Genomic DNA, 22466 nt, shown 5'->3' on the forward strand with positions numbered 1-22466 from the left:
TCCTCTAGAGCCACAGAAGGCATAGTTTCCACAGACTCAATAGTCCCTCCAAAGACCAGAAAACTGTCACTTTTGGAATTGAATCAAATCTTTGAAGTCAAAAATGACGTTCCACTGATTGTTTCTTCATTGGGTAAATCATGATGGAAAGTGTGTGTACCAGTGAAAGTAGTTCCACCTATTTGTGTCCTGTAAGAGCCAGGCTGAGATTGATGTCAGAGGAAACAGTTTTCAGTAGCTGAGCTAAACGATTATCTTCATCTCAGGAAATGGGCTTTGCTACACAAAGAGTGTTGTCTTGCTCTTGTTCTTCTCTCTACCTGCTCAGGCCCTGCCAGCCAAGGCCAGAGGTCAAAGGCCTGACTACTGCACCCCAAGCAATACAACATTATTGTAACTACTGATTCACACACACATACACACACATACATGTAGGAGACCAGAGGAGAACATTCCACAACAGCAAAGAACCGGGCGGCACGAACATCCTGAGGAAACAACACTCACTTCCTGTCAAATTAAGCCAAGCCGACGGCTGCTCGGGGTGATAACCGCCACCACTTGCTGACCACTGAGTGGCTGTAGTAGAGCACCACCTTAGTATCAGCTCCCACCCACCAGTTCCACATCTGCCCACCGCCCATCAACCAGCCTAGTCACAAGTCCGTTAACTTACAGGACAGTCGGCAGTGTTCCTCAACAGGATGGGCCTCCTACTACTGCTCACCTCCACGCTCCTGTCCAGCTGTAAGACTCCTGCTCTTTTACCTGCTGTTTTAGGATCTCTTTGGATTTCTTTTTGAGGAGATGGTTGATAGATTTGTCTCTAATCTGGTGCTTTTCTTATCTTGTTCCAAGACTTCCATCCATGGAGAGTGGTGGACGCGCAGGCATGTAAGTATAATGTGTTCTGGATTAAGGTTAAGACAACCTGCACAGAGACAGTTTACTGATTAGACCACCGACTCATCGCTTTACTTTCCATATGTGCAAAGTTATTGTTCTGTTGAGCACTTTTCAGTGTGAACACTCTTCAATCAGCTGTCAAACACTAAAACATTCACTCAGTATGAGTCAGTGGAAACAGTCCTGTTTGTTATCAGAGCTTTCTGATGGCGAGTGTGTGGTACAGTGGAAAAGTTGTGGTAGGAAGCGTTGGGAACGTGTTGGTGAGCAGTGTCACACGCCTCCCTGTCCTCTCAAGGCAGTTGGTGATGGAAGGCATTAGGTCGTGTTATGGAGCTGCAGGAAAATTAGCAAATCTAGGTTGGAAGTAAAACCCATATTTTAAGTGGCTTTGTGGATTTGATTATTGTGTTTTTGTGGTTTCTCTGTCAAGCAGAATGTTATAGGCGGCTCTGATAAAGAGGTGAAAAGGAAATTTCATAGTTTAGTTTTTTTTTTTTTTTTTTTTTTAAATACACAAAAATGACAAAGAACAAATTATATACAGTGCAGGGAGAAGCAGAAAATCAGTGGGCTTATTTGAAGCCTCCATCCAAAAAATGTTAAAATTTCAAAATGTTATAGAAAATATTATGACTACTTAAAAGTGATAGAAAACTAATAGTAACAATATATATATAATAACAACAACAATAATAAAAACAAAAATAAAAACAAAAGTGTGTATGTGCATGAGCGCGTGCATGTGTTTGTGAGGGGGATATTCGTTTATACACCTGTTTATGATACATCACTATACGTCACTATGGGTGAAACAGATAAAACAAGGATAAGTGGACAAAAATACACGGAGAAAAGCAGTTACAAAACAGCAGTTAAATGTGGGAAAAGCCATTCCATAATTTGGTATCCCTAAATCTTATCGAAATTTGACCTCTGCAAGTGAGAAATTTAGGAGGATCAAAATCTGAAGATTGACAAGTTGAGTAAGAATGGACTGTGAATTTGCTTTTAAGTAAGTCTGAGACTGCTCAGGAATATTCCCTTCACTTGAATGTATCTTATAAATTAAAACACATATTTGAGAAATACTGATGTTATAAATAGTAAGAATATGGAGTTTCTGAAATGGAGAAGCAGATGAGATGTGTGACTGATCGAGTTGCAATCCTAACAAAACGTTTCTGAAGGATCAACATTTTGTGGAGTAGTAGGAAAAGTACTTACCCAAACTATATTACAATATGACAGAATTAGACTGTAATGAAGAGTAGAGACAGTGTGTGGTGACAAGATGACTAACCCTCCTTATTATACCAATAGATTAATTTATTTTTCTGCTAACCCGGTCAGTTTGACCTCTCCAAGTCAAACTCTCATCAACAATAATTCCCAAGAATCTTGTAGTTGACACTTGAGGCATGTCAACAGACTCAATTGTGATTTTAGATAAATCTTTAGAACATGATTTTTTGCCACTGAAAATGATAAAGTTAGATTTTTATATTCAAAGATAGTTTATTTAATCTGAACCATGTAGCGTAGGCAGTTAAACCAACATTAGAGAGAACTAGGGTTGTGTCATCTGCAAAGATTATAGGAGAAAGGATATTTGAGACATTGGACAAATCATTAATATAGATAAATAAAGAATAATAATGGTTACCCCACAGAGTAACAAGCAACCTTTAACACAAACACACTATTTTCTGTTGGAGACATAACTTTTTAACCATTTGTATGTAGTATCATGAAAACCATATTTATGCAACTTTTAAAAATAAAATATGATGGTTAACTGTATCAAAAGCCTTTGAAAGGTCGATGCAAGTGTTTATTGAGCTATTTTCCCAAATGAGAAAAAATATTTATTTTTAGCTTCATATCCACCCTTAAATCCCCACTGTATCTCTTATATCTTTGGTCTCAGCCATGTTATATGGATGCAGCCAGTGCTCAGTATGACTCACACTATGTATCAAGGGCCCATAGCAAATCTCTGCTCTGCACGCCTGATTTTTCTCATCATCAGGCCTGCCAGATCCTGCTGAATGATGTTGGGTGTGGGCCAGATTCAGCAGGCTCTGAGATGGTGATAGGTCTCCCGAGTGGCCTGTTTGTCTAACAAAGTGCTTTTCCTGCCCTTTTTTTTGTTCTCCTGGTTTGTTTACTGCCCCACAACACCCCACTCTGAAGTCACAACAGCAGCCTGTTGTCTAATACTCGACCATATGGGTGATTTGGTGGCGAGGCTTGATGTGCACGTACAGATGCTTTTTGTTTCTGGTTACACTGCGGAAAAGTAAGCTGTTGTCACTAAAAGTTACTTGAAAGTGCCCTACTCTCTGGATGCAGATAACATGAGCATCAGAAATAAAAAGTGTATCCTAAAAGACAAAATGTTGCTTTTAGTCTTAGTCTTGGACAGTCTCTTCAACATTTGTGAACATGAACACGTATCTCCTGTAAATCATTCATTAGTTTTCAGCTGTTCGTTCCTGCAAACCACATGAGCATTTGAGCTGATTCGTGGCTTTGGGATTGGTGCAAGTGATTATCAAAACGTTCACATGTGGCCGTGTGAACGATGCAGTTCGACTGCTGTTATTAAACCAGAGACAATGAGGCTGAGAATTGAAAAGCATCCTGAAAAAAAACATGATTAATAACCATGAATAGATTGAAAAAGTTTCTTCAGAAATATGAAATGAGTGACTCACGAGGGCTGATGCAGGTTATTACAAGACTTTAAATTGTGTTAGGAAGACAAGACAGTGGCTTGTTGTTGTCCAGACCGAGGCTTTAATTTCCTGATAACAAGTTGTGGCCAAGATGTGATATAGATAGTATACAGGAGACTGTGGATAGAGAAATCATAAATCTGGTTAGTGTATCAGGTGGGTCAGGATGGCAAAACACGCAGTCACATATCAGGTCTCACCCAGTCCTTTTCCTCTGATCGCCAAACAAGCTGCTCAAAATGGTTCTCCAAAAGCATCAGGGCTGTTTTCATCAGCTCCAGCTGCAGATAGAAAGCACTCTTCCTTATCTACTGTGACATTGTTGTTGCTTTGTAACATCAGAACGCTACCAAAGACATTAGCAGTGATGCATGAGAGCATTGTTTCTTGTATGAGTCTCATAGGATGCTGTCAATGATTCCATGGTAACACACCTGCTTCCTGCTAAGCAGAACCCAATTTTAAGGCAACAGAAATGAAAAATGTCAGTGGGCGTCATTATAAATATGCCAGTGTTGATTTGAATGGGGAGTGATTAAAAGGAAATTCTATTCAATCCACTTCTATGCAAAGCGTGGTTCAGAAATCTCCACCTAACAAGGTAATGCATAATTTGTGGATGTTAAACCTCAAAGGAAGGAGGGGAAAGCCACACACTCAGAACTCCATCACAAGTATTTTAGCACAGCTTGTCTTTGTCTGGACATCTGAATGACATATACTGTATATATACTCAGTACAGGACAAATGTAACAAAGGGGAATCAAGATGTACATATAGACTCATAGAGAGGTCAAGAAAGGACTTCAACATCCACAAGAGCCAATGAATACAAAATGGAAAAAAGCAACAAAAATCACAACTTAGAAAATCGTCTACAAGCTTACTTTCAAATGAAGCAATAAGTCTACTTTTTTTACTGTGTCAGCCCACATGGACTTACAAACCAAGATTAACGTTGCAGTGTTGAAGATTTTGACAGAAAAGAACATTTTAGATATCACATTACATCACTATCAAAGGACTTTGTTTCCTCTCCCAGTCTATACAAATAAAAAAAATAAATTCATTCAAAAAAAAATTTAAATAATCATCAAATCAGACAACATAATGAGAGATGAGAGACATTTTACTAAAAGATATAGTCTAGCCCTTAAAGTAATACTTTTTGGGAAGTATATTTAGTAGCTTTTTTGCTGAGAGTTAGATAAGAAGATTGATACCATTGTTATGTTTGTACAGTAAATTTGAAGCTAGCTTAGCTTAGCATAAGAAGTGGAAACAGCTAGCCTGTGTCGCCGCCAAAGCTCTATAGATGACAGACTGAACTTCATATCTAACTCTTGGTAAGAAAGCTAATAAGTGTATTTCCCCCAAATGTCAAATTGTTCCTTGAATATAAAAAGCAATAAAACATGGACATGGACATCTTCAACCTCACCTTAAACACATAACAAACAAAGTCTTGCCTCATCAGGGAAACCATTAAACTCACTTGTTTTGTATCTCAACATAACTGCACAGACTTTTAACAAGATCAAATGTTGTACGCGTAAGGTTCTACACTTAAGCGACAGTATGTAATTTAGGTTTCTACCAAATATCAACAAAACATCTTTTCCTACATAATGAACAATGTGCACTGACTGTCATTTTAATATTAATATTACACTGTAACCTGTTTTGAAAAATAAGAAATAAATTAATAATGCAAAATAAAGGTTTCATTTGTGTATTCCAAGAGTGTTTGATTGAAATGTCCCACTTAATGATCTCCACTGAGCTTCTGTTCAGACATGTTCACGATTGTGTTCCGAAGTCAAATTATATCACATTGATGTGTGACGGTTAGAAGTTTCCATCCTGTGTCAGAATTGTTCTTGTGTAAATATAGAGAAGGAAACACCATTGAAATAGAGGAAATTGTACGCTACTACAAAAAAATCTAAACTTAAGATTCACTTAATTAAGTAGCTTTTACATAAAGCTTTCAGTCTGAGGTCAAATGAATAAGTTCAACCTTTAGGTTCAAAGTAAACTGCCTACTCTTTTTCAGTGTAGTAGCTTACCTTGTAAATCAGCTAATTGCTAATACATTTTTTAAACTCACTCCCCAGTATTCACAATAAAAGGCATCACCCTATCCATCGAGCCCAGTGATGATGTCATTCGAGACACCAGTGTGATACTGAAATGCCAGGCCGTTGTCAGCAGCTCAGGGCAGGAGCCACTGAGTCGTCATTACACCATATACAAGGACGGGGAAGAAGTCTACACCAAGACCTCCAGCACCTCGGAGGATCTTCTGTACCGACTGCCCGAGGCCAGAGTCTCCAACACCGGCAAATATAAGTGCCAGATCACCATTGAGGACAAAAAGATGATCAGCGATTTTAAGAGACTCACAGTAACAGGTTCGTTTGTCTATCTGGATGTTATTAATAGCAGTTTGACAAGTTTACATGAATTTGAATGTGATAAGATGAAGTTAATAGGCTACAATTGGGAGCAATTTTATTTTAAAAATACCACAACAGTTTTTAAAGTGTGTTTAAACATCTGTCTGCAGAATATTCCTAAAAAGGTATTAAAATTTTAATGGAATCTGGTGCAAGAAAACAGATCTATGGAGTTTTGCCTTTACACAAACATTACTAGCCATAATAGTGAAACTAGTGAAGGCTTGATTCCAAATGTTTGCATGATCATGAAATAAATTTAAATTTTATGTGACTGGAATGATGTGTCTAGGAGCAACAGCAAGCAGGAGAATTTATTCAACATTGGCAGAAGATGACGGTGTTTCATTTCCATCTGCTTTTACAAGCTTTATTGCACTTATGCTTACAATTTGAGCATATTCCTTTGCATTTGGGTCTCTAGGCCTGTCAGTACCAGAGGTCCACCTTAACAAGGGTGTGGTCAGTGAGGGGGAGGAGGTAACAGCCAGGTGCATGGCACCTGGTGAGACAGGCTCCATCATTTTCTACTTCTACGAAGACTCCAAAGAGATCCTGGAGAAGAAGGTCAACTCCAACCAGACTGAGGTGAAGCTTCGCTTCAACAGCGTTGGCATCCACAAAGTTCACTGTGCCTACACTGTCCTCGTGATGCCAGACTCCTTCAAGTCCAAAGATAGCAACACTCTCACCATTTCAGTCAAAGGTAAGTAGAGTTTTGATGTTTCTTTACTTTTTAAAGCATCAGACCCGCCTCAGGACTTTCTCTCCATTGACTTTGTCTCCACAGAGTATCCCATCACACTGGTTTTGGAAATTTCCCCTACGTACAAGATCTATGAAGGAGACAGACTCGACATCTCGTGCACCATCATAAATTCTCAGCATAGCTCTCAAAGTATCCAACTGTTCTTGAGCCAGGGGACCCAACTTCTCCGCAGTGAAAGCACTAAAACTAAAGTCAGCCACAACATGACCGCACTGGCAAAGAACTCAGGGGAGTTTGAGTGCAGATTAGTGATGGGAAATGTAGTGAAAGTAGCCACGAAGACGATTTCAGTGACAGGTGAGTAAACCTGTGTTTCACCTCTGATATCATGCTTTTCATCTTAAAAGTACTGATGTCTATAGGTGTTTCTTATATAATGACTTGGACTTTTTTTCTATTCACAGAGCTGTTTTCAGTGCCCATTCTCACCATGTCTCCTGCTGAAGTCTTTCAAAAGGAATATATGACACTAACCTGCAAAATCGAAAGCTTTGCCTCTGAAAAACTCCGCAGGGAAGAGTTGATATACTCTCTGGATCCATCCGAAAACGCACTGAGCCAAAACAATGGGGAATTTTCTGGCTGGGCCCTGCAGTATGATTTGAACTATACCTGCATAGCTCGAGCCAAGGGCATCGTGAAACACAGTAACACCCTGACTGTTCGTCCTAAAGGTGAGCTTGCTTGCCTCTTTCAGATGCAAAATGTAAGAAACAGATTAACAGTGGACTCAAGCTCAAGTGTCAGCAATTTGACATGTTGGCCTCATATCTCTTATAAAATAATCTGTTAAGTAAACCACAAGACACTGCTAACAAGCCAATTATAAGTTGTTGAGGAGATTCCTCTCATGTCAGATCAGACTGTAAAAATTATTTTCCCCTCACAGTTCAGGAAAAAGAGGTTTAAAAAACCCTTGTAGTAATTAGACCATCTCTCTATATTTTCAGTTTTTATTCATGCCAACTGCATGGATGTATGACTTAGTATACAGAAAATGCTTTAAGCAAATGAGCAAATACAAATTAATCCCAACTTAAAGGTGCTATAATCAGTATATATGTATATATTAACAATGGATCCAATGACTTTGTGTAATGTAAAAGGGGTCACTCATAGTGACACACCCACAGAAAATTACAATATAAACCAATTGCAGTTCATCTCAGCTCTGCTGGGATTTTAGTATCTGTCAGCTCATTGTTTTGATTTCTGGTCTGCAAAACAACTGTTTTGTTATCTTAGAAGCAGCAGGCAATTATTTTTAGTGGGAAAAGCTCTAAAACTCCATTGTACTCTACCTGTCTAGCACCAAACAGGAAGACACAGTTAGCAACTAGCTGGTGAACATAGCTGAGCATTAGCAGCTAAAGAAACAGATTTTTCCCTCAGGAGTTGTTGGAGACCAAAGACCGAGCTAAAAGGTTTTGAATTTACATGTAAATTGGATTTACATTAATCAGATGGACAGACAAAACACACAAAAAGCATACAGGTTAGATTACATATTTCATGCTTGAAAAGAGCTTTTGTTTTTGCTTCATAGGATTTGCCCCCACTTTACTTTTCTCTTTCTCCTCTTCAGTTCCTGTCTCCAATCCAAAGATCTCGGTGGTTGACAAGGTGGTCCTCAAACAGCCCTTCAAGATACTCTGTAAGTCGGACAATGGCAGCCTGCCAATAAACTACACCTTGCTGAAGGACAAAAGCCAACTGAGCACCATCAGCGTCAAGCTGCCCATTCAAAAAGCGCTCTTCACAGTCACCGTCACCCATACTGATGAAATAAGCAAGTATACGTGCGAGGCAAAGAATAGTCACAAGAAAAGCCTGGTCAGTGAAAAACTCAACGCTACTGTCATAGGTAAATATTCAAATCTGATTACTATGTTTTTGATTTGCCTCATCAACACTGGACAATATATTCAAATCAGTCAATGGGTTACTGCATGCAGTTTTGCACAGTAACAATAACCCTGAAAAAACACTTACAGACACCCTTTAATCATATAATTTAATTAATGAAAATGAAGTTAAAATCTGTTTATAAATATGTTTTTTTTTCTCCCAGTGCCTGTTTCGAGGCCGACTCTGACCGTCATCCCCCCCTTGCCCGAAATCTCTGAGGGAGATCATCTTTATTTGATATGTGGTACCCAAGGCACCCCGCCGGTAACCTTTAAGTGGTACCGTGTTGGAAACAAACAGCCGCTGTTCACCACCACCTCCAACAACAATCACACAAACTACCAGGTCTCCGGGTTGACCAAACAGCACAGCGGCACCTACTACTGTGAGGCCGTCAACCACGCCAACAAAGCTTTCAGCAGCGAGTTCGTCGACATAGAGGGTAAGACTGAGGGGTATACACACTTTGTAGGGAACCCAGCGCTTCTGTGGTCTCTGATCTTTGATGTCTAACATCCCTATCAAAACAGGCTTGCAAAAAATAGCTTTAAACTAAAAGTAGAGAAAGATAGTTAAGCTCCAGACGCTCAGTCGGCTAGCACATTTTTCATGGATGTGGTGAGAATCAAGTTCAGCATCTACACAAAACAAAAGCAAAAGTAAAAAACAAAACAAAATAATACAGGGAGAGTTTTTTTAAAATGTGTTCAGATTGAACACAGAGCAATTTCATTACCTCACTTTAAAGACTAACTGCTCCCAGGTAGACAATCTTGCTTGCGCTCCAAGCTAACGAGAGATGACTAACCATGGATGTATAAAGAGAACTGGATACAGGAAGAGGCCTGGGCTTTGACGCAAATTTGACATAGCGGCCAAACCATGTAATTATGTCACGTGATGCACACTGGCCCAAAAAGACTTTTTCCCATAGACTTACATTGTCAAAGACACGTCTGTAAATCAGCGGATACAAATACAGCGTCACACCCCCACAAAATGACTTGTCTCACTGTGAGAATTTGATCTATTCAGTCTGATCACATTTCAAAAGCCTAGAAGAGCCACACGATTGAATTGTTTTATCCCCATTCAAGTTTAGCCGAAGGGCAAAACTGGAAGTAGCCGACTCAGCCGGCGAAAGTCACTAGTGCGATTACTCTATGGGCCCCACAGATGCAGAAGCAATGAGGAAGAAGTTGAACTTTTTTGGCTTCATACGCCATTGAGCAACTTTCATAGGAATGAATGGGGCCCTGCCTCCGGCGCTGTATCTAGTTCTCTTTATACATCCATGTGACCAACCCTGTGCAGCAAATCACAACTGGGTGTGGCCACAATTACAACAGATCACACATGATCACACTTAGATGTGATGTAGGCCGTCATCACAGATTCAACAGAGTTTTCAACCCGTAATATGTCAGTGTAGCAATGCTTTTCATCCATACAAGATCTAGTGTGAAGCCTTTACCACTAGCGACCATTGCACTGACTGACTGTGTGTGTGTGTGTGTGTGTATCTCAGCTCAGACTCACACTGATCTCAAAACTTACCAGGAAGTCCAGTTCTTCCTGGTATTTTCCTCCAAACCCTTTTTTGCGTCTCTTCATGAAACAGTCATATAGCCTCAGGATAAGGGTGGATTTTTCACTCATGCTGAAACATTTTCAACTCATATGGACTCATCTTTACTAAATTGGTGCCACTTACAGAGTGTTCAGTCTGAATAGTCCTTGAAAGTCCTGGCACTGCAATGTCTGCTTTTTTATTTTATAGTCAACATTAAACATAAGGGACACTCCAGTGATTGAGTTTCTAATTCTTCACATAACTGCACAAACATAAAATAGTTAAAGCTACACTATGCAGGTTTTGGAAATACACTAGCATAAGACTCTAAACCAAACCTCTGCGTTCCTCCTTCCCCTCCCTCTCCCTGCTCTGTTGCACTCCACCAGCCCCTCACCTGCACCTGCTGATAGCATGCACCTGAGGTATTGATTTCTCTGCAGTGACTGGAAGTAAAGGAGCTCTTAGATTCAACTAATGAAGGTATCTGGAGCCTGTGAGTAAGCTATAGCAGCGTCTTCCAGAGGCTAATGCTAACATGGAGCGTCGATACAAGAGGAGTAGTAGGCCAGAAGTATGTTAATGTATTCATTGACAGCTGTGAGCTCCCACCCATGACTTTGGCCTTCTCTAATTGGCTAGAAGGGCGAGGCTCACTTAAAACCTTAAGAAGGGAATATCTCTGTACTGCTGCCGAGCTGTTCAATGAGCCTGAGTCACAGAACACCTCTCCACATTAAGATATGCTTTGAAGCATATTTCAACAAAAAAGATATAAGAAAGAACATACATACTGTAGCTTTAACATCATATCACATCAGCAGATATTCAATGCAGTTACACAGGAGTTGGTGAACTATAGACATCAGTTTGTGGTATCACATTATTCTTTGTTTCTTTTTTTCATTTCTTTTCAACCCTGTTTTTCACTCTGCTCCTTCACCTCTCTCCTCTTAAGCAGCCTTTGTCATACTGTCCTGTTTTATTCATTATCCTACTTCCTCCTTGTGTTTTTGTTTGTCACTGACTCTCTCTTCTCTCTGTGTGTCTCTCTCTCTCCATAGTTAACCTGGCAACGTGGAAGAAAGCTTTGATCGGGGGGTTCTGTCTGCTGGTGGTCTCGGTGCTGGTGGTGGTACTTGTGCTGTGCTTCAGATCCAAGAGAGGTAGAGAGACCTACAGTCCTCCAGCAACTCAGGCCTCTTATATCTAACTATGTATGAAAACCAACCTTCCTCCTCCTCCTTCTTCCTGCTCTTCTCACCTCTCCTCTTTTATTATAGGTAAAAGAGAAGCAGCTGCTGAATTGTCAGTGTGAGTTGGCTCGACTCCTTGCTTCCTCTGAATATGACAGATATTGTAGAGAGGTGACAGTGTATCTAGTTTTATTAGCTGGCTAAGATGGCTGATGGTCTATGACAGTGTTTTGTTTTCCTATTATTTCCTATTATTTATAGACTTACTATAGAACCATACTTGTTGTTTTGCATGTTTGAGCCCATTGAGAGACAGCTTTTGAAATATGTCTCATTGATAAGTTGTGTAAATAAGAACAACTTGTCAGAAAACCAGACCTGTAGGACAAACAATAAGCAAATATGGACATCTTGAAGTATAACTTTAGCTAAGAAGGTTACTGGTTGGCAGCCAGCTCTCAAATTTGAGTTGTTGTAAATAACCTTAGAAAATTGTCAGCAGTAATGTAAAGAATGTGAGGTTTGTGATAGATCGGTACGTATTTAATTCATTCCTAAAGGCAATTTCAGTGTCAGAACACCCAAGTCACTCATAAATCACAAAGTCAAATGAGATAAATAAGAAACTAAATCAAATCTGAAAAAGCCAAATAATGTACAATATCTGAAATAGATCAAAATATCAGAATAGAGACTAAAAGTGGGATCATAATTTAAACCCTTATATGTATTGAATATACATTGTACAATGGTACTGCTCAGTGTTATACTGCATATTAATAATGTAAGGAAAGTAGATATAGAGTATGTCTGGTATGTAATATGAAAAAATAGTTGTTTGGCAGAATAAAAGTGAAGAAAAACACAAAAAAGTGCAAGAATACTCAGATATTAAAGGTACCCTGTTAATTTCTTTGATCACTAGTAGCGCTATGGAGCAATGTTTTGATAATTGGGCCTTGCTTTGTTTGTATCTAATGCATAAAGAAAGGTATACACTGACGCTACACATTCCTACCAATGGTTTCACGCTACAGCATTTGGTGGTAATGTGCCAAGAAAAGTAGCAACGCCTCAGCAAAATGGAAGGAAGAAGATGACTGCAAGCTAGCAAACATGAATGTAAAAAATGCAGGTTTAAAAAGATTGCTTTACAAATATTTTATAAGGAAGGAAACGCATTCAACACATTTAAGCCCCATGTGCTAAACATGACATAGTGCACAATGCATAGTGTGTTTTGGTGAGAAACACTGAATGTAAACAAAACTTTGTTTCAAAGAAAACTCCACAGGGTACCTGCAGCAACAGGCTGCCACCAGAGTGACACCACCTTTCATAGGCTACAACATGCAAAACCTCAAGTATAGTTGTTTAGGTGCATTATTAGTTTGTGTCAGAATTTTTTAAAATAGTTTTTCTGCTTTAGATCATTTGGCATTTAATAGATATCTGCTTGATTTTACTGCTGCCAGAGTTGACTTTATTTTCACCATTTCTCAGAAAGCCTTCGAGCCCTAAATCAGATGACTCTTTAAGATTGAATCTAACCCACGACACAGAGGTTTATAAAGCAGCCACAGGTAGCTTGGTTTTACTATTCTCCTGTGTAGCCTACTACTGACTGTCCTCATCAGTCATTACTTTAACAGCCATAGGTCATTTCTTTTGCCTCAACAGTTATAGCATGTTTTGTTTAGTAGTCATACTCACTTCCATGATCCATGTTCTAATATGCATGCAGGGGTCATATTGTTGTAACCTGGCTACTTTTGTTTATGTAACTGTCCATGTTGCTGTAGATATTCTGTTTACATGCAAGCACATTATCATGTCTGTGTGTTTGAGTGCATTGTCTTCGTCTGTCTCTGACATTTTGCATGTACATTGTGTTTGTGTTCGTGTGTGTATTCCGGAGGCAGGAGAAGTAGGATGTTGTTAGAACACAGTTGCGGTAGGAAGTAAACTCTACAAGGTACAAGCAAGTGTTATGCAGGAAGAAGCTGCTTAAATAGTAAAATCATAGAACATGGCTTTGACTGTCAAGTGTTGCAAACTGCTTAGAGCGCCCATTATCATCTTCTTCCAGACGCAGCGCCGCACTATGATGGCATGGAGGGGAGAGTGACCAATGGGACGCGAGATAGCGTGGCGTCGCTTCCCGCTGACATCAGCAACAGGAGCAGCTACAGTATCCCAGCCACAGTGTAGAGACACCCTGATGTGGGAGGGACTTGAATTCAATTTTTAAAAAACTTTCAGAGAAAAGGAAGTTCTAATAAAAGACTGAGAGCAAAAAAATCAAAAGGAACACACAAGGCAGTAATCGTGCTTGTCACGCCAAGTGTTGTAGGATTTGGACATTCTCTTCATAGATGGGATTTCTTAGTGAAAAGGAGGGGCGTGTTACAACCAAAAAATGAACCAGCACCCGCTGCTCCCTCTCCCCTCCTCCTGCAATCTAGATGGCCTTTGATTTTATACTTAACATTACTGTCTTTGTCCTTTGTTTCTTCGTTCGCCATGTCTGTGCGATTGCATGTCCTCTAAATGTTGCAACTGCTCTGTTTGTCTGATAAGCATCTTTAAAAGGAGTTGGTGAATGTTTGATTTGTATATACATTTTTATCACCATCACAGGAAATGTGTGTATATATTTTTGGTTGATCCCTTGACTGTCTGAAAGAGACACTTGTAGAATAAAGAAGTTGGTTTTATTTAGAAGCGTGTCATTACCATTCATTTTGCTCCAGCTGTTGCATCTGAGGCTAAATTCATATGCTGAAAACTTTTGAAGTGCAAAAACTGCTAAGTGCAAGAATGTGTATTATTCTGATGCATGTATGAATGTTTTATTATGGGCTCTGGGTGGTGTTATCATACCAGCACGGGTCCAAAGTGAGAATTCCAACATAACATTAAGTCGATTCATTCTCTAAAAAGGAATGCACAACAGAGACTTCCTTTAGAAGTTGAAACAATAGAGTCTGCAAGAAACTTCCTAAGTTGGCACAGAACAGGTTGGGGGAGGGGAGGGGGGGGGGGGTGACTGTTGATAAAACTGGTAGTGTCGGGGTGGATAGGGCTTATTTTGTTTCAGGCCAGGCAAGTTTGAATGCATGCAGCAGGTGGAGGAAATTAATCACATAAGACTTGGTTGAGCTCTGTGTGAGATTACATTACCAACCAGGAAGTTGCAATGGAAGTTGTTTTGCCAGAACATACTGTGCAGTCGCTGCTGAATTAACAGCCTATTGTGCTCAAGGCAGTGGAAGATGTGTGTGTATATGAGATGAAGACTTTAAAATCAGCTCCTTTACTGATTTTGTTTTTTGTTTTGTTGGGAGCAATAAATTCAACACTATGAGGCCAAAATGTGGAGATATGCCACAAATACATGTCTTTTATCTCTCCATTACTACCTTTAGAACAGAATAAAATCTGAAAATATTAAAGGAATAGTTTGACATTTTTTGGAAATTTGCTTTCTTGCTGAGAGCTAGATGAGAAGATCAATGCCACTCTCATATCTGTCCATTATATATGAAGTTACAGCCGGGAGAGAGTTTGGTTTGGTTTGGTTTGGTTAGCTTAGTGTAAACACTGGAAACAAAGGGAAACGGCTAACTTGGCTCTGTCCGAAAGTAAAAATAAGTTCCTTAATTTTTAATACTATTTGTGGTTTCACTGGGGGTTACTTTACATTCAGGACTATTCCTTTGCCAGGCGTAGTAACTTGCCAAGCAACCAGCAGATGAAGTTGCTGCTCCTGGCCAACAAGCAGTTCTGCACATAATTCCCCTTAAAACCAAAATTACTTTTAAAACTAGATTAAACTAACAAGATATTACATGTTAACTTGCAGGCAGAGCCAGGCTAGCTGTTTTCCCTTGTTTCCAGTCTTTATGCTAAGCTAAGCTAGCATAAAGTGAGCCGGCTCTCACTTCATATTTACTGGACAGACATGCGAGTGATGTTGGTCTTCCCATCTAACTCTGGGAAAGCAAATAAGTGTATTTCCAAAAATGTCAAACTATTCCTTAAAAAGGTATTCAAACACATCACCTAGATGTCAGGTGATATTCAAACCTGCGGCTCTGTAATTCATGATTTTACAGTTACAGTTAATTACCTGTTGAGGTATGTTTTTATTTGTTCTCATTGTTGCAGATTCTGTACAAGTACATTACAGTGGGTTGTATTTGTCAGATGCCTTATGTACACGTCTGTCTTCCTGTGTCTCATAGTGAGAGTGGACAAAGCAGTCACCAGTGTGTGGAGCGAGCGACCGCCTGAAGAAGGTGAGCTGGGCTTGTCAATCAGCTTTTGCTCAATGCTTTTACTTAAAATACCTAACAGTGGCATGAAAGAATGTATATTTACATGGGTTGACCTGAAACTGAGCATCTAACCTCAGAGAGCTTTAATCTTTCTTCTTTAAAAAAAAAAAAAGGTTAAAACTTCCTTAAAGCCTATGTAACTTTTGCTGGATAGCTTCACTGTGTCCTCAAGTGATATGTATGGAATAACGGTGAATGGTAAAATGTAGTGTAACAGTTACACAAGTAGAAAAGAGTCATAAAGTCAGCAAACAGTCAGTAACGTCAATTACACAGCAGTATTTATTTAAAGATTGCTTACATTAGCTAACATTAGCCACTATAAGCTAAGCTAAGAAACAGAATGTGTTATTTCTTCTTTCAAAAGTTAGTCTGTCTTTAAGTGTAAGATGTTCCTAAACCAGTCAAACTATAGTCAAACTATTTCAAAGCACCACTAAAATCCGTAGAATACAACAATCCCAACTCAAGTTCCACCTACTAGCTTTTTCCAGAGCTTTCAACTGTATCACACAGTCTTCATCAGTGGATAGAGTTTGACCAGCTGGCATGGAGTTGAATCTATTAACCTGCAAGCTCTGTAACTTATAATTTTCATCTATAGTACTTTCAGGACATACTGTTGGCTGAAAAGTAAAGCAGGAAAGTTCATTCCTGACCTCAGAAACAAACATGAACTCAAAGTCCAAAGCGTGTTATACGGTTGAAAGTTCTTTTTGTCAAACTACTACTTTCATTGTCAAGAATGAACTTTTATGCTTAAGGAAACATTATCTTCATTACAATAAAATAATCATGCAGTTGACTATTTAGTGTGTTTCATAGAGAATTTTGTTTTGTTGTGCTCGAAGCAGCCAATGACGAGGAGACCAGCATGGTGTCCAACGAGCCTGATGTGGAGTACACTGAGGTAGTGCATCCCCGGGCAGCAGATTCTGCCAAAGGTAAACCGCTTACACACACCATAAAAAACACACTGTCTGCCTGCTTTATTTCTCATCCTTCAAACTCATTACTCACTCACATTACTTTGATAACTTTGTATCCCCTATTTTTTAACCATCCTGCACTATCTCCCTTTCCATTGCACATCTCCTTGCTAAAACCATTTTTTCCTGCTTTGCCAACATTCCTTAATAGTTGATAAGACAGACCAACACTTCCTGGGAGGAGCCTAATTACCCATAATTAAGACATCTCCAGGTTGTTGTAACTGCTGGGATTTCCAGAACCGTTGCAGACCTTATAAACAGGAAGGGTTGAGCTAATTGCCGGGCTGGTTTATGATACCGGCCCCTTCTTCGTTATGCTCCTGTGCTCGAGGTCCCGATGTGCTGGAGACAGCAGTTACAGAATGTGACAATTGTCCATCTATTTTTAGGTTTATGTTAATGATACATCAAACAAACAGTATCTACAGTTGCAATGTAAACTTTGTCTTTGGAAGTTCAAGCAGGCTAATGTGTTGATTTTTACATTAACAGTTCCGCTGAGAAAAGGCACAGACACTGTGTACAGTGAGCTCCAAAACGCTCCACATGGTGAGTTTAAATCTTTAAAGCTGCACTGATTAATATTTTCACATCAACACTGTAAAAAATGACTGTGTGTAATATGAAAGATGTCACTTAAAATGATGAACTCACAGAAAATATTGCCCAATTCTGCACTTCCCTTCAGCTCTGTTGAACGTTTGAGCATCTTCCAGTTTTGTTTTTTTTGTTTTGTTTTGTTTTTCTTTGTTTTATGGCCCACAACATTATTGTTTTGGTTCACTCTCATGGCTCTCATCAGAGTCATTTCCAGCTGCAGCAGGTAGCTATTTTTAGCAAAAAAAGCTCCGATAAACCCACTGTACACTACCTGCCCAATACCGAACAGAAAACAGACAAAGTTAGCGACTAGCTGATGAACATTGTAGAGTGTTTAGAAGCTAAAGAACCCGATATTTATGTCAGGAGTTTGTTGAAAACAAAACAGAGCCAAACAGAGAGTGAAAATTAAATTTGACTTGGGTGATCAGAAACACTCCCAATGGATTTAATGTCACTCTGTGCCTGTTGTTTGTGTAAATAGGCAACTGTTTGCTAACTTGTTTGCCACATAAACTTTATAAGATGATATACAAATGTTGTGTTTTCAGCTTATTGCACTGCCCTCAAGTGGCAAAAAAATAAATGAATGTAGCTTTAAATAATTTACTGCAACCTGGTGGTATTAGAGAAACTTCTTGATCATAACAAATATTATTTCCAAGGTGAGAACTTGTATTTCTAATGGAAGGAGAGTTTAGCAAGGCCAGCTACAGAACAGTGACTATATCCTGTTACTACTGGCAGGAACTTCCTGTTATTAGAACAGCACCTAAATGCTGATGTTTCTATCAAGCAGTCTATCGGACTCCTAATGTTTCCTGTTCAACAGGGGCAAAAGAATCGTAAGTTGTTGAGAGATAGCATCTGTAAGAGTGAGAGAGAATATTCTAAATATTGATTCAGACGACAGTGACAGACTCCTCCTTCTCTCTGGGGTGAAACAAAGGCCTCTGCGAAGGAGGAACAAGTGAATCATCAAGGCCAGCCATGTCGTCACAACTGTCAAATGACTAATTAATAACACTGAGGTCAGCCAGTGATTGAACAGGGCACACATCCAACACACACATACCTAACCTGTGATGCTTTTCCCTACAGGTGCTGCTGACCATCATGACTATGTGAGTAATAAGCTGCTATCGCACTCATGTTTGTCATGCTTACAGTACTTCTTCCTTGCTTTGTTTGTCACCTGTAACTTGAGAATCGTTTACACGACATGTACCATCAATATATCTGCATGTGCATAATTTGGTGCAGTTTCCTGTGTTTTCTGAAAAATTTGCATAGTTAATGAGATATCCCTGAAAAACATTATTTTTAAAGACAAATTTGATTTGCATCTTCTGTAGTTGGATGCTGTGTCAAATCATACTTAATTTTTTTATAGATGAGTGCTGTGATGTAGTTAAGTTTTAAAAACAATCCTATAAACATACATTGTCACAATGCTCGGTATGACACACTAATCAACTGTATATATCATTATGAGTTATATAATGCATTAAAGTATATGGACACCAATCCATTATATATGCACTTTGAGTTATACACCATAATGTTTTAAAGACTCATGCATATATTATGTGTTTTTAAGTTCCCATTCAATCCTATTGCATCTATAATTATTATATATTATATAACTGATCTATAACTGATTATAGACATCTGAAAATGATGCCAGTCAGAATCAGTACTTCCAGCAATCACATACACTTTCTTCAGGAAATGCTGCTCTAGTTGAACCTTAACACTGGTTTTATTTTTTAATTTATTCTCTGTGTAGTCGAGAGAATTAGTATGACCAAATCTCAATTTTCAAGTTGAAATAAACCTTACATTCCACATTAACCACATGAAAAGTCAAATAGCAAGTTTTTAATAGTCTCATTACTCATGTATGTTACTTGTACAATTACTAAAACTATCCTCATGTCCCTGCTTTGCCTGCCTCGTTCCCTCCCGATCACAGTGACTCTCTGCAAGGCCAATAATCCAGAGCGAGAGGGAAATGGCCGTCAAAGTTTCCAGAAAAGAACAAAGGCATTTGGGCCGGGGCTTCCTTCCCTATCAGCCAGTCAGATCAGTGCTTTGGCCCAGTCAAATTACCTCCAGGGCCATCTCAGCCAGCACACTGTCCCCCAGCTTGCCTTAATCACCACTGTTCCTAACTGCACTCTTTGTCCCTACATGGTGTTAGAGTCAGCTAAACAGAGGAATTTGAAATAATAAACTATGGATGTGACATCATGATCTAAAAGCAGTTGACTCTCTCATCAGTGTATCATCTTGATGACAGATTGTGCGGTTTGGTCTGACAGTAGCCTCAGTTAAATATCTACCCTTATTATGGTTTGTCTGCTCCTCAGGAAGTTGATGTTGAACTGACAATTTGCAGTTTGTGTTTTGGGAGAAAAAAATACAGAGCAACCTCTTGGAGAGTGTTGTTAGTTTTTGCACCATGAAAAATATTGGTTGGCACTTAAGTGTTTGGGGAGATGGATGAAGATACAGCTTATAATCAGATTTTAACACATGCAGAGGGAATTCTGTCGTGCATATTTTACCAGAGGCCACAGAAAATGCTTTTGTTCGATTTTGTTAAACTTATTTTGTGTTCTGAGAGGGTTTAAATGTAGTACTTAGTGGCAGCATTGATGTGTGCTTCAGTGCGAACTGCTTTGCATTGCGTGCACTATGTCTTAATTAGCTGTGACAGTGCTTAATGGGTGTGCTCTGTGTGTCAGCAGGGTTCAGTAGAATACGCTGAGCTCAACGGGGAACAACCTGAGATCAATCACTGCAGTCCAGAGGTCAACAACTACCAGGACCTGCCGGTGCCGGTGGATTAACTCTTCTTCCTACATACACTGCTCTGTTTCCCCTCCCACTCACATCTCTTATCCAAACATCTCTACCAATTACTTTTGTGACTCCCCAATCGGTTAAATAATTGACTGCTACTGTATGTGAGCTGTAAATATTTTTTTTGATCCTAATAAAGGCATGGAACATCCTTCCTGTGTTGTTTGGTGGAGTGTGATGGCAGGTCAAGATATAACAGCGACAAAGAAGTTTGATTAGCAGAAAATAACTTTATGACCATCAACTATAATATCATCCTTTAGTGTTTAGTTCCTCAAAGTCAAGTGACTTTTTGCTATTTTCACACATACAGAATACAAGTGCACAGTCCTCACAGGTCACTCTTTGAGCAAAAAAAGGAGCAAAATGAAGTTAAGATTAAATAAAAATGTCTACTGCACATGGATCATGATTCTATTCCTTGAGGTTATGTAGATATATAAAGTGTAAAACTACTATGATATAATACATACAGTATATAATTATGCAAAATAAAAACAGGATGACAATATTCAGAGAATTTATATTAGTTATAGGAAATGAACGATGAACCAAGCTCTATGTACCGATGTGTAAATAAATCAATATTTATGTGAAGATTAATATTTACATCTATATATGTCAGTATATCAGTGTGCAATCATTTATGATAATATGTAGAGAAGATTAGGGATGGGCTGGAGGATTTATCTCACAATGATACACAGAGAAATCCATTGTAGAAAAGGCAGTAATATAAATGTATGCAGTTACAATAGCCTCAAAGTATAAATAAACATGGCAGGTGGAGGGAAAATGATTAAACTAAAACAGTACATTACAATACATCATGGCAAAAAACTGAATATCAGACTGATCAGCTGTGACTGTGTAGAAGTTTCCAGTCATTTCCAAACTTTAATCAGAGATTGATCTTTTATGGTGCAGTGTAGTCACAGATGGTGGTACATCTTAATTCAGTTGTTAGCCTGGGACTCTGGGTTGTACCTCAGCTAATCTGTTCAACACACACATACACATTTGTGTCTTGGGTGTGACCAGTCAATTGCTATGTAAGGCTCAGACTCACCTCCTACCATTGAATCACTCTTGGAAAAAATACAACAGCCTGGCAACTGAGAGCTGCTCAGTTGCAGCTGCTCTGCCCACTGGTGAGATAGCTGCTCAGTGATGTCACATCCTGTCCCACCCAAATGTGTCAGATGTGAGTTAGCGAGTAATGGCTGAGAAAAAGTACAATCTCTGCATCATTCATATGTTTTGTGAGTAATAGGCCTTTTTCACAGCAGACGTTTTCACTTGTCTCACTTCACTTGATAAGCACACGTGTGACTAATAACGTTATGTTGTTCACGTGTCCCAGAGTCATGACAGTGTGACATTGAGCCAGCATGCATAATACCAGGACCCTGAAACGGAAGCAGCTAAATGGAATTCAACCATCATTATTTTTTTTATTTGCACCTGTGTTTCCTACTGTGACATGTCAAAATGTCTTCTGTGAAAAAGGCCTATTCCCACTAACCCACACCCCTTAAGTTCAGTATTTACATCAATCTACGGTATAGTCCACTAATCAGCTTTTCCTAGTATATACCACTAGAGAGCACCATTGCCCCAACAATGTACTGTGCCACAGATTCTTTTTCTCCTCACTTTGCACTGTTGTCTCCATGTGTGCAGCTGTTACATGGATCCATCTTGTGGTAGAACCTTGAAAAATATTTCAGCTACATGTTACACAATTAATATAGAAAAAGTATTCCTCATTGATGATTATGTGCAATGGGTATGAGATAAATGCAAACTAAATATCATGCTAAAATAACACAGGTTAACATTATAGCAGTGTGACTTGTGAAACAATAAATCTACATGGCATTAGTGTCATATAATCCTGTATTATCATGTCAAAAGATGTGATATTTTACCAGAAGCATTTCTATACGACATTTTGGACGTGATGTTTTTTGGTTGATGTTATTTTTTTACCGTCATGTAACCAGTTTCATTAAGATGGGTGTCTGTTGTCTGGTGTATTTTTTGTGGATTACAGCGGTAGTGTTGTACTGTAATCTTCATGTACTTCATGTGCTCCTGCAGTGATCTGCACG

General features: G+C 39.1%; 1 protein-coding gene across 17 annotated transcripts; it reads left to right on the top strand.

The window, feature by feature from the left end:
* The first annotated feature begins 565 nt into the window (after positions 1-565).
* On the top strand, positions 566-20503 carry LOC137179536 (platelet endothelial cell adhesion molecule-like). Of its 17 annotated transcripts, none has more exons than XM_067584285.1 (16): positions 566-747; positions 859-894; positions 5765-6061; positions 6531-6812; positions 6897-7172; positions 7280-7549; positions 8461-8739; positions 8947-9225; positions 11421-11522; positions 11640-11670; positions 13056-13135; positions 15800-15853; positions 16744-16836; positions 17377-17433; positions 18586-18608; positions 20238-20503. In XM_067584285.1, the coding sequence occupies exons 1-16, from the start codon at positions 705-707 to the stop codon at positions 20337-20339; spliced, it is 2304 nt and encodes a 767-aa protein (XP_067440386.1). In that variant the 5' UTR covers positions 566-704; the 3' UTR covers positions 20340-20503. The 17 variants fall into 17 exon arrangements, 13 of the variants coding, with proteins under 13 accessions (XP_067440386.1, XP_067440387.1, XP_067440388.1 ...); XM_067584286.1 differs by having other exon boundaries at positions 16747-16836; XM_067584287.1 differs by lacking the exons at positions 11640-11670; positions 13056-13135 and having other exon boundaries at positions 567-747.
* Positions 20504-22466: the final 1963 nt, after the last annotated feature.

The sequence above is a fragment of the Thunnus thynnus genome, chromosome 3 (genome assembly GCF_963924715.1).
Source record: "Thunnus thynnus chromosome 3, fThuThy2.1, whole genome shotgun sequence".
In the NCBI taxonomy this organism is placed as follows: Eukaryota; Metazoa; Chordata; class Actinopteri; order Scombriformes; family Scombridae; genus Thunnus; species Thunnus thynnus.